The sequence below is a fragment of the Crotalus tigris genome, unplaced genomic scaffold (assembly GCF_016545835.1).
Source record: "Crotalus tigris isolate CLP2741 ecotype Arizona unplaced genomic scaffold, ASM1654583v1 scf7180000018371.15429387391:27106975, whole genome shotgun sequence".
NCBI classification, from domain to species: domain Eukaryota; kingdom Metazoa; phylum Chordata; class Lepidosauria; order Squamata; family Viperidae; genus Crotalus; species Crotalus tigris.
This window is the reverse complement of record NW_024096970.1, coordinates 2,841,229-2,854,565: the sequence shown is the minus strand read 5'-3', so window position 1 is coordinate 2,854,565 and position 13,337 is coordinate 2,841,229. Positions and strand designations below refer to the sequence as shown.

Genomic DNA, 13,337 nt, shown 5'->3' with positions numbered 1-13,337 from the left:
TGTGAATGACAAGACCTTAATGACAATGTGAAAAGAAACAAATCAGCAGATGTAAAAGCTATATATCTGAGTGTCATATCTGATGCATACATTTCTGGTCTACCATATTACATTGGTAGACCAGCAATGTAATGTTTTGGTTGCATTTTGTTACATTTGTTACAAAATGTTACATTTCTGATCTACAATAAACAAACAAACAGGTCATACTAATATAATAAGGCTATCAGAACTAGATTATAAAATTATGAATGAAAGCATAAATAATTCTAACCAGTATTTATGCAGATTTTTGTAGTCCCAATTTGGAATCTCAGTAAACTTATATTACTAATTTTTTAAAAAATGTTCCTGATAATCATAGGCCTAGCTAGTGTATGTTCTGAATATATTGTGGAAATGTTGAAAAAAGAGCACGCACAAACCATCATCCATTCATATTCTCATATATGTACTTGAAAACCCAAATCTGTCCCACTCTTCTGAACAGATGAAAGATTATCCCATTCCGTATGAAGGAAAACTCAGCAAAAAGATTACACATACACACATGTGCATGCACGTACACACATTCCATTCAAACTCCACATAAACATTTCTGGAAAGAGGCTTTAACTGTCACTCACAATACTCTCTCTCCACTATTAACAGAAACACACAATGAACAATCTTTTCTCTATTTCATACATAATCTCATTGCTAATTATAATATTTTTCAAGTGCTAAAATAGTATCCTGCAAAAATCCAGCACATAGCCTTCTCAGAACTGGTAGTTTTAACAGCTGAACTGGAAGATGCATTAAAAGCACTCTATGATCAATCATAGAATTTGCTCATAGTAGCTACCAAAGTGGTTGGTAATATTCCTAAGGACTGAGTTGTCTATGAACAACTATATTTTAAGAAGAGGCAAGTGGTTAGCAGCAAAATAATTGTTCTAGGATCGTGAGTTGCAACTTAGCACACAGCAATACCAGTTAAGAAACAAGGCAAAGAGCAGTTATAAATATTTTCAGTGAAGGATAATTGTGGTTCATCATACATACTGAACTTAGGTTGGGTTTAATTGTCTGGAGTGTACATAATTCAGGAGTGTGTTAATGCAAACTAAAGTATCAGTCTCCAAATGATTAAAACAGCCACATCTTTTGCAAATCTCATGCAGCTGCTTTAAAGGTCCTCAGCTGTAACTCCATGTATGTTGAGAAAATGTGCTTGACAAGATTGGCAATGTGATCTATAGGCTGGAGCATTCTCTCCTATAAAATTACATTTAGGATGTTTTGGAGGGTCATGGTAGGGTTTATAATAATATTATGCACAATAATTTTATCACAATAATGCAGAATCATATGTGAGGCTGCACTGCTATCAATACAGGAACCAAAAATGGAAAGCATCAAAAGCAAAGTAATTTTGCTCAATTCTCCTTTCAAATTTTATGAACTAACTTCTCCCATAGTCTCAATTCTCCAGGAGATAATAGTCTATTATTTGTTCCAACAAATGTATATATAATTAATAACTAATCAATACAATATTTTACAATAATAATATAAAGGCAATTAAGTAATTAGTTGACAATTAAATATGAAACCATAACATACAGTACATGAATTTAGCACATTATTCAATTCAAAGAGAAAAAGGCAAACAGTTCAAGGAAAAGCACACTGAATTCAAGTGAGGGAAAAATAAAACAGGAATTCAGAAAGTGACAAAGATTTCAAGCAGTTGCTCATCCTATTTTTCAGCAATATCTTGCCCCAACAAAGGCAGACAGAATTTTGGAGCTTTCCTGCCATAAAAAAAGAGAAAGAGAATTTGACAAGCGGTAATGTTTACATACACTAAGAGGAAGTACCTTTTTCACAAAAATTGCTTCACTTGCTAATGGGAAATAAATACAGTATATTGTTTTGGAATATATATATTCCAAATCTATAAATATTAAAAAAAATCTGGTGCCTAAGGATAAACAGTAACTCTACTCTACACACCAAAGGAAAAAAAAACACATATATGCAACAGCAGAACTTATCCAGCTTCCTACCCAAATATATAGAGAAACAGCAAGGTCTTCAGTGCCTTGCAAAAGGCTAGCAAGAGTTGGAGTCGTCAGCATCTCCAGAAGGATGCTGTCCAATAGGCCAGGCTCTGACACCAGGAAGGCACTATTCCCGATCCAACAAGATGACATTGTTTGATTGACACACCCTCTCTACAAGATCCAGTGGGTGATCAGAGACAAATGGGAGAAAAGTAGTCCCACAGGTAGTCTGGCCCTATCCTATGTAGGTCTTCTAAGATTCTAGTCATTATCTTAAATTGCACTCAGAAGCCTAGTCCTGGAGTAGCGGGGTAATATGGGTACCAAAAACTGCCTGTTCCACTGCATTCTGGGTCAGGAAAATGTTGGACCAGGTGACCTGGTTGGGTTAATAGCATTGTTTCTGGCTTGAAAAAAGGAATTGCCAACAACTAAGTGGCCCTGACAAGATTTTCCAAAGTCCTTATTAACAAAAGAGGAAAAGTTGATAAGTCACTTAAAAGTGTAAGACTATTGCTCTGACTAAGGAAAGTAATGTCCTAGCAAGAGGCACAGAAGACTAGGAACATCGACGTATGGATTTATCCTTTCCACATCTGTCACTATTTCATTGAGACTCCTCAACAATGTAAATGAGTAAGTTATATTTAAGTCCTTTTAATATTCTTTTAATATTACAACTGCTGCATACTAAATTGTTATGCTGTATATACAGAAGGTCAGGGAAGGGATTAGTGAGGACATCCCACACCCCGCTTCTTTTCAAACTGCCATTTTTTTCCCAACAAGATATGCCAGAAGATTCCTAGTGTATAAGGACATCAGATTTGCTATAGTATAGGAGGAAACTGTTGCCTGTAATCAGTGCTTGTTAGCTTACCCATAGTATTACAGTTGCACAAATTGAGCCACTTTGGGAACACAATTTAAAGGACAGGAACCAATCACCTAATACAGACATGTCAAACACAAGGCCCGCAGGCCGGATGTGGCCCGTGATGTGGTTTCATGTGGCCTGTGAAGCCATCCTAGAAACAGTGAGGGAACGGCCCCCGCTGCCTTGGCCCTGGCCCAGGCCGCCCAGAAGCCAATGTACAATTTTGTGGTGGCCATCTATGCTGAAATGTGTTCATTCTTAGCTCCACAAGGCCATCTGGAAACAAGGGACCAGCCCCTTCCGCGTCAGCCCTGCCCCCTGGGCGCATGCTGGGGAGGTGTCACCCTTTGTGAGGAATGAAGAAATGCACCATCGCCTGGAAGTGGCCAGCAAATGGCCCTCACCTACTTCACATATCTGGCTTGATGGGCTCCAGGGGAGAGATTTCAACAGGCAGTGAGGCGCTGTCCTCACAGCACCAAGAGGCTGAGCCAGGCCGTGCAAATCCAAAAAGAAGCGCGGCACTACTCAGCTCCCAGCCTGCCTGATTTTGGCAAGCAGTCGGGTGCTCTCCTCACAGCACCGAGAGGCTGAGCCAGGCGGCGCAAATTCAAAAAGAAGCGCGTTGCTGCTCAGCCCCCAGCCTGCCCGATTTCAGCAGGCAGCAAGGTACACAGCTGGCAAGCTTCGCACTGCCCAGCTCAGCCTCTCGACGCTGTGAAGAGAGCGCTCCCCTGCCTGCTGAAACCATATGACGTTACAGGCACCCTTGACGCAAACGATGTAGAGCTAGCCATGCCCACCCAGTAGGCCACACCCACTCCAGCCATGTCCACCCAAGAGGACACGTCCACCCAGTAGGCCACACCCACTCCAGCCACGCCCGCCCAGCCCCCAAGGGCAACCACAATGCTATTACGGCCCTCAATGAAATTGAGTTTGACACCCCTAACCTAATACATTGGTGGCATGCTGTTATAGCATCACAGATGGTGGCATGCTGTTATAGCATCACAGATTCTGATTTACATTAACTCTTCCAAAGAATTCACTGGAGACTAAAGTAATTTCTTCCTTTCCCCAATTCTATTATATAGCCACAATTAAAAAATAATAATCTGCAGCCAATTACAATGAAACTGCATCAATAAATAATCTATAAATCAAGATTAACGAAGACTATCCAGACTAGATTTTCAAAAAAGATGGTGATGGTGCCAATGATAATTGAAGCAGAAATGCAATTGAAATTATATATGCACAGACAGTAAATAACTCCCCCTTGCTGTGGTTCAAATAAAAAATAAAAATGGCAGCAATATAAGGTTTCTTCTCCACCTATCACAATCCTTCTTCCAATATTAGTGGCTATTGTTTTAAAGGGGGAAAAACCAGACTTATTAATATTATGTATGTAATAGATACAGAAGCGCACAGCTTAAAGACCCAGGGTCGCATACATCCCACAAAAGCCTTGAATTGCAGCCCCCAAAGATCTCCAGAAATAATTACCACTGACACTTTCATTTTTAATGGGTCAGAGAGAGGAAATTAATTTCATGACTAGACAATATTCTAAAATTATTTAAGGCATCATACTAGAAACCAGGAGACCATGAATTCTAGTCCCACCTTAAGCACAAAGCCAGCTGGAAGACCCTGGGCCAGTCACTATCTCTCAGCCCTAGAAAGGAGGCAATGGCAAACTTCAAAACCTTGCCAAGGAAACTGCAGAGATTTTCCCAGTCTCCAATAATTCAGACATGATTAAATGGAAGAAAACAAAACAAAACAAAAAACAAATGTACTTTTTGTCTTGTTCTATCCAGTATTGGGAGTAGCCATTTTTCCCTCGCTGAAAATTATTCAATAATTAAATGCACCCCTAAACTGTGAATTCTGTTATTGTGAATGAATCACTTCATCTCTCCCATAAGCAAACATCTGCATTTCAAACAAAAAATAAACACTCAAAAAGAGCTAAGAAGAACAAAACAGTTTTCCTCTCAAAACTCTTCCAGATAACCACCCTCAAAATTCCAGACATCCAAACTGACATTCAAAGGAAATTCAATTCAATTCTACTTCTACAATTTAAGATATTAGGACAATGTGGGATTCAAAGGAGGTGCATTAACAGGGCTGAGCCAAAACTAAACAAATTATATTGTGGCTTAGTGCAATACCTGAATCCGATTAATATCCTATAGAAGTTGATTTCAAGTATTATTTCTCCCTCCTTTCCTCTGCCCTCCTTGACCCATCACACTATTAGCAAGTTGGAGGTCAAACTGGTTTATTCTGATCTTACTTTAGGTGTTACTAGAAACTTTTCCATTCTTCCTAAAGTGTTTCAAGTTGAGTACTAAGCAAGAATGAGGTCATTCAAGGTTGGAACTTTGTCAGAATGATTAAAACAGCACCATAATGCTATTCATATTCTGAACTCAGAACAAAGCATGTTAAACTTGAAAAGGAGAACATTAGTAAACAATTTAATTATATTTTCTCCACCAAAACACATTTCATGTCTGTACACATTAGATTACCTTATGGCACTAGGGCAGTGATGGCGAACCTTTTAGAGACCGAGTGCCCAAACTGCAACCTAAAACCCACTTATGTATTGTCGGGTGCCAGGTGGGTGTGGCCATTGGGTGGGCATGGTCCATTGGGTGGACGTGGCTGCAGTGGTAACGGCAGACTGGGTGGGACTAAAAAGTTCAATCAATCAATTCCAACTTTGCAAGTTCTTTTTTTTTTCCACGAGAAGTTGAAATTGACTGATTGATTGAACTTTTTTTTTTGCACATGGTGGCGGAGGCCTAAAGCGAAAAGGTTTTATAAAACCCAGCCGAAGGCCTAGGACTGGGGTGATGGAGGCTCTGAGTGCCGCCTCTGGCACCCGTGCCATAGGTTCACCACCACTGCACTAGGGCATGGTTTGTTTTAAATATAATTGATAGAACACGTGATAGTACCTAGTTTAGAAAAAGTGGGTTTATGGATTACATTAAATCAAAATTACACAAACCACATTGTTTTAATGCAGTGTATGACTTTGGGCCAGTAACTCTGTGTCGACCCACTTCACAGGATTGTTGTTGTGGGGAAAAGAAGGAGGAAGAAGGAATATTAGGTGTGTTCACCGCCTTGAGTTATTCACAAAAATAATATATGATCTAGCATGGGAGAAGTTGCAAGAAGTTATGTATGGAAAAGCCCAAACATGAATAGAAAGCTGTAACAAAATGAGACTTAGAGCTGAGCAAAATGTGGGGCTATGAACTACTGTATGACTGTGCAGAAGAGAAAGCGTTGAAGGCAAAGGATTGTGATCTACAGATGAAAACCTGAATATGATTGTTACATCTAAGTCTGTTTTCAACTGATAATGACCTCTGACTGCTGTGTTGTGACATGGACAATTTCACTGCAGTGATCTAAGTTAAGGGTTTGGGGTTTTTTTTTTTTTTTGGTTTTTTTTGCAGATGGGGTTGCAGGTTTCTGAGTAAAAGTTTAGGCACAACTGATTTTTTTCTTCTTCTGAGGAACGAAAGAGAGATGGGTTGGCTTCTTCTCCTGATTTTGTCACTACTCACTGGAATTATAGTTTCTTGGAGCTGGTTATATGAGGAAGAAAAATTGCTGTTGTGTTGCACTAATCCAGTGCTTCTCAAATAGTGGGGCGCGCCCCCCAGGGGGGGCGCGAGGCTCCGTAAAGGGGGGCTCGTTTGACCTCAGCAAATACTGTCATATTGGATTTCTAGATCGGATCATCCGACTCACTCGCAAGCGGCAGCCCGACGCGGAGGACAACATGACCGCCAACGCACGTGACACATGCAAAGGACCCGATTGGATAGACATGATGCTCTATCCTGATTGGCCAAACCCGCCTATGTGACTTTTAGACCCGGAAATCGGTCCTCTGTACAGAAAAAAATTTTTTACAGTCGCGCGGGGGGCGCGAAATGTTTTCTTCTTCCTAGGGGGGCATGACAGAAAATAATTGAGAAGCACTGCACTAACCTTTGCTCCTCTTTTTATGTGTTAGAAGACACCATCATGAACACATGCGAGCTCATCTTTTAAGACTCTGACATAATAAAGTAGAATTTCACCTAGGTGAATTTGGGAAGTTCTGATGACTAATCCTGTTTAGCATGATCAAACAAACCTTAAATGGTATTACCTTTGAGAACAGAAATGTGCTGTCGGCTCTCCCCATCTGTAGAGTAATTCCTGAATTCAATATCTTCTCCATCTTTTAATTCAACCTTATCATAACCATACCAGCCAAGGAGCTCATTCATAGTGTTTTCTGCAAAATTCTGTAAGAGAAGAATTACCTACTTATTTATGCAATCAATAATCATTTAGAACCAAAAGATGAATACATAAATCAAAATCTATTTGCACTGTACCGTGAAATAGCAGCTTTGTCCCACCTACTCTAGACTAATGTTCATTTATCAACTCACATACATAGAATGTAAAGCATTTAAATCTTTGAATGACATATGTAATTACGACAGGTCTGCATGAATTTGTAATTTAAAGAAAAATATGAGAGGGTAGAGAGCTATTTATCATTCTTTGCACATGAATTGATAGTCAGCAATATATTTAACACATATTTTTCATAAAACTTTATATTCTGTGCTTCTATAAAGTGTTTAAAGAACACCAGGAAAGCAATAGAAGAACTGGAATTGTTTCTCAGGCACTAGTCAATCAATCTTACTAGATTGCAGCAATTCAAATTAATATACAGGCCACCACTTCGAGCAAAGATTCATTTAAACCAGATCTGATAAAATAAGAAATGCAGATAATTATAGAAAATAATGCATATATATTTCAGGTTGTGTTAGAAACCATCAATTCCCATTCTCATATATTGTTCTTCCTGAGTAGTCTCAGCTATTTCTTTTCTGTTTGGCAAACATCATGGGGCTCTGTGTTGCCAGCTTGTCTTTCTTTTTTACAAAACTTTTTTTAATCTTTCCCACTTCCACCCTAACTATAAATAGTTTCTTTATTCAGTAAACTAATATACTGTTTTCTTTCCACTTGGACAAAGGCACTTTCCCACTTTCTTCCCACCTGCAATTGGCAATTAACACAGATCTTTCAACACTGAAATGGTACGATCATGAAATCATGGCCTAATTAGTAATTAGAAAATTGAGCCCTGTGGCACCCCAGAAAGCAGGAGCCTTGGGCTGAACCTCTCCCTCTTCTACCAACTCTAAATCAAAGAAAAAAAAGCCATACTTTTCTGCTGAAATATATTATCAATCAACAACTTGGTAGTTTCTGGTGCAGATTGAAGATCCTTACCAGAAATAAAGTGAATAATTTTTGCAAACAAATCTACCACTACCAAAATATCAATCAAACTCTCAATGCCCAGTAATAACATTCAAAGAGACAGCTAGTCCCAAGATCTTTTCAAAGAGGAAATTCAGTGTAAAAAGTCAGTTGGCTTAGGTAAAAATCTGGCATAATGGCAGATATGACAAAAGGAAACATGTCTTTATAATTTCTTTGATGAGAGTAAGGCTACCAAAAATCCCAAAGTAAAATGTATTTAGTTTTGAACTGCCAGGATGTCCTACACTTTATTTTTTAGGATAAGATAAGATAACCTTTATTGTCATTTTTATACTGTGGGCACAATGGCACACATCAAAAATGAAATTTAGTTGCCTGCTCTCAAAGTGAAACACATACATGACACACACCTAAACATACTACGTACAACATATGTATAGACCCACATCCCTACATATACGTAGCGAATAAATGTTAAATATTGTCCATCTTGAATATATAACGGAAGGAGGAAGCTTGAGAGTTCGCAAGGTTAATGCTGTATGGAATGAAACTCTGGCTGAATCTGTATGTTCTGCTTCGGATACCACGAAGCCTCCTCCCAGAAGGTAACAAGGAAAACAGGTTGTGAAGAGGATGTGTAGTGTCCCAGATAATCTTACGGACCCTGCTCAAGCAATGCTTCTGTGCTATGTCACGAAAGTACAGATACTGCACAGAGGAGTGATTCCTTATTTCAAGAAAAGGCGAAGGAATTATCAGGAGTTATCCTAATATTTATTTAGCTGAGCCCATACGGGTCTTTTTCCTTTTGCAAGTACACTTATTCATTAAGGTCAGGAATGTGCCCCCCACTCCCAAGGTCTTAGTAATCAAAATTAGTTTGCGTTTGCATGAGAGAAGCAAAACTGTTCAGATTTAAGATTCTGGCTATTCCAAATTCTAATCTATAGCTATTCCAAATTCCAAAAATGTCTTCAATGCTGGAAGCATCCCTTTTTGGCCAAGAGCTCCTTTTTTAAAAAAAATACCATAGTTCCATTCAGCAAGTAAAAAAATTCTGGAATAAAAGACATAGTGTCCTAGATCTTTCCCTCTACCAGCAGTACCCTGTAGAATAAATGCTTGTAATGCAAAGTCCAAGGTATTTGTTTGTATCATAGAAGGACAATTGAAGACTACACTGCACAGCAGGACCTGGGAGGTGAAAGCTACAGTATTTCAAATCCTGGAGTCTGAAGTGTCCATGTAAATTGAATCCATTTCTTTATAAGCTGATTAAGAAATCTGGTGAGTTCTGCACAATCAGATATAAATTGCTTGTAAAAGCTATAAATTCCCCCAAAACATGTCTATAGAGATTCTCAGTCATCCAGATCATGGCTGTCATAATGGTGCTTTTCAAAAGGCAACTGAATTTTCTTTGTTTTTCCTTGAAGACATTTCACTTCTCATCCAAGAATCTTCTTTAGTTCTTCAGTTCTGAACTGAAGAAGCTTCTTGGATGAGAATCAAATGTCTTTAAGGAAAAATAAAGGTGCCTTTTGAAAAAGTACCTTTGGAACTCCCAAAACATGGCAGATTTTTGGCATTCCCTGTGCCTTGCCAGGACAAGGTAGAAAACACTTTCATATAGCCCATTTACCGTAAATGCTTTCTGAAGGAATTCTATAGCCCAACTAGTCCAATGTAAGGTGAAGAAAAGCACATTTCTCCAACTTGATATTATAGCTTGCATATGCAAAGTAATTCAGAACATTCCTATATGTTCAGTATGGGCCACCAAAATGTCTGAAAAAAATTAAAATATAAATATAAAATAAAATAAAATATAAAATTCAGATGTCTGAAAATACTTCAGTCAATGAATGTCATAAAACTAAAGGACAATTCAAAAGGTCAAAAGACATCACTATGTACTTAAACCTTTTATAATGCATATCAAAATCAAATTGTAAATCTCTCTCAACACCGGTTTAATTAAAAATGCTCACCTACTGTAATAGTTCCAGGAAACCAGATACAAATGGAAGTTGGCACTGATCTGTAACAATTACAGAGTTCAAAAACTCTGACACATTCAGAGTGCCATCTTTTTTCTCGAGGAAAAAAAACTAAGAAAAGGAAGTAGAGGAGGAAGATTTCTGAACTCTTTTTATAGATTGTCATTAATATTTCCCTTTAAACAAATCAATTCTATTTTGCAGGAATCTAACCTCTAGGAACCAAGGGATAGTATAATCACAGTAATAATGAGGAAGCAATATATGTGTCACTTTCTTTCAAAAAACACCAATGAAGATGGAGTATTTTTCTAATAAATCAAAAGGAATAGCTTTTGAATAGTGGTAATTTGAATGACAAAATTTTAAGTGCTTGCAAATAGTGTCAAGTGTCAATAATGTCTACCCACTAGGTAGAATTGACCAAGAAATCAATTCTACAGGAAAGCTAAAAGTATTTTTATTGAAATTGGTTATAACAACAGACCCTTGCCAATTTAATTGTGAGGTCTCCCCTCATCCTTCTTACAGTTCAATTAATTAGGGAGGTATCTGTCTCTGCCACTTCCAAATACTATATTGTTGTGGATTTTAAAATGTTTCAGCCCTTTTGTCTATGTAACAGTTCCCACATATCTCCATCAAGGTTATCTTCCTTGCTCTCTACAAATTGTGACCTTGAGCCATCTGGTCCATTTCACTGGTCCACTATGATCCCAGCAAATGACAGAATTATGGATTTGTAGCTAGTCTACCCCATGAAGAGGAGCTTAAACAAAATGCAGTGTTTCTAGATGCTCTTCAATGATGAAATGAAGAGAAGCAGTAAAACAGAGATTGTCTTCCATCTGTGGTTTCAATGTGTACTGGTATACTGAATATTCTATTGTCTGATATTCATGGTACATCATCTTATCAATAAAATCAGTCATCTCTCCTGTTTCCAATACAGGCAGTACTCAACTTACATTTGTTTAGTGACAATTCAATATGAACTTAATATCATTTTTCATTCTTATGACCATTGCAGCATCACATGATCAGAATTCAGACGCTTGACAATTGGCATGTATTTATGATGGTATCAGTGTCCCAGGGTCATGTCATGACCTTTTGCAACTTTCTGCCAAGCAGCGTCTATGTGGAAACCTGATTCACTTAACAACCGTATTACCAACAATTGCAGTGATTCACTTAAGAACTGTGGCAGGAAAGATCATAAAATGGAGGCAAAACTCACTTAACAACTGTCTATCTTAGCAACAAAGATTTTGGGCTCAATGGTGGTCATAAGTCCAGGACTACTTATAATGCAAAAAGTTATATAATAGACCCAACCTGAAAGCACAGAATAATAGGATGTATAAAACAGACTGTTGCTTTTTTCCATCTTAGGTCCTGGTAGCCTAAGGCCTCCACCTGTTCTAAAGTCTTGAAAGGGAAAATGTCTTTGTCTGCTGAACTCTTAGCTGGAGGCAATTTGGACTTTTATTAACAACATAATTTTTGATTCTGCAGATAAAAACATCATAGTCATTTTTTGTAATAATTTTATTAAGAGTTTACAAATACAAAGATAAAAGATTGATACAAACTAAGAAAAATATAAAAAACAAAGGAAAGAAAAAGATAAGTAAACAGCAATAGGAAAAAATAAGGTAAAAAGATATATAAAAGATGACTGCTCCCCTCCCTCCAGGCAACAATGAATAATTTCCATAACTTAACACCTTCTCCAATATTTTAATAAGAAAAAAGATACATTCTTCCCATACATCATCCTTTATAAAAAATTAAATTATAAAACTTTCATTTACTTCTAATCTGCAAAGGTCTATTAGGAGCTGGCAGAAATAGTAACATATTATATTTTTACATTGATCTAATAAATCAATTCTGTATTCCAACTTATCATTATTTTCTAAGAAATCAAACAAAAGAAATCTGTCCCCATTTATAAATATATTTGAAGCCTCATTGTTCAGTCCTGGTCAAAAAGAAATTCCATTAATAGCTATCAGAAACAAAAACGTATATATTAACCCTAATCAAATAAGTCCATTTTGAATTCCTTCTGTTTACTTTTCTTGATATTTAATCCCATCAAATAAAGTCCCACATGATGATTTCTTATCAATTTCTTTTTGTCCCCTCTCAGGAATAACTTAATTAACACATCCCTTTTGTAAATCCAAGATAAGGCAGCTTTCCAAGTCACTCTTCTGGTTCATTATTTGTATGTCTCCTTTAATTATTAAAACATCAGCTGGCTTTACTTGTAAATCCATTGTACTAACTTTTTCTATATCTTTATTTTCGGCATTATAGCAAATTTAGGGGGAAAACGTTTAACAAGGCCAACTGGTGCAAACGATCAGCATTTTTTTTCCAATATCATTACATGCACAAAATCTCTCAAGATCATCAGAAGGTATGAGATTTCAGTAACCACACAAGAGATTTGGATAATATTGTAAAGTATTATATCTTTTAAGTTAACGGGATGCATTTTAGTTGTTGACTGATGCTATGTGGATGCTGTCTTGTATCCCTTGTTCCAGACTGCGGTCAAATTGGAAGCACCTGCTAAATACTCCTAAAATATTACTTAGATGTAAAATGCAACAGCATCTGGAAAAAAAAAATGAGGTATGTTTGTGTCCTTTTTACTTTGTGCTCCTGTATTTGGCTTTGACCCTTCTAGCAACTTAGTTTGCTATAAAAATAATAATTGAAAATGACTATGTCAGTATTGAAGAAAATCCACCCATGTCCAAAACTTGTGTTATATTTCTTTAGATCAGACATGTCAAACTTGTGACGTCACATGACGTCGCGCAACATATTGGAGCTTTTTCGTCATTGCTGGCAATGGGGTGGGCGTGGTTTCCTGATGACGCATCCAGCCCACGAGGCGGCAATTTGACACCCCTGCTTTAGATGATCAACTATTTTTTTCTTTAACTGCCTCCTTGTTTAATAATGAGAAATGTATTATTATAAAATGAGTAAAGGTAACTATCAATTACAGGCTAAAATTAACTGTAGTATTTGGAAAACATTCTG

The 13,337-nt window shown here is 37.4% G+C and overlaps 1 protein-coding gene across 4 annotated transcripts in view; it reads right to left on the bottom strand.

Annotated features, from left to right (window-relative positions):
* Window positions 1-13,337, bottom strand: part of LOC120311526 (sine oculis binding protein homolog) — a 159,123-nt gene that overhangs the window by 125,793 nt on the left and 19,993 nt on the right. For all 4 annotated transcript variants that reach the window (XR_005557643.1, XM_039351121.1, XM_039351123.1 and 1 more), the window contains exon 2: window positions 7,124-7,262. Coding sequence is in view for 3 of the 4 variants with exons in the window: in XM_039351121.1 (XP_039207055.1) it covers window positions 7,124-7,262 (139 nt within the window). In the remaining variant the exon portion in view is untranslated. The remainder of the gene's footprint in view (window positions 1-7,123; window positions 7,263-13,337) is intronic.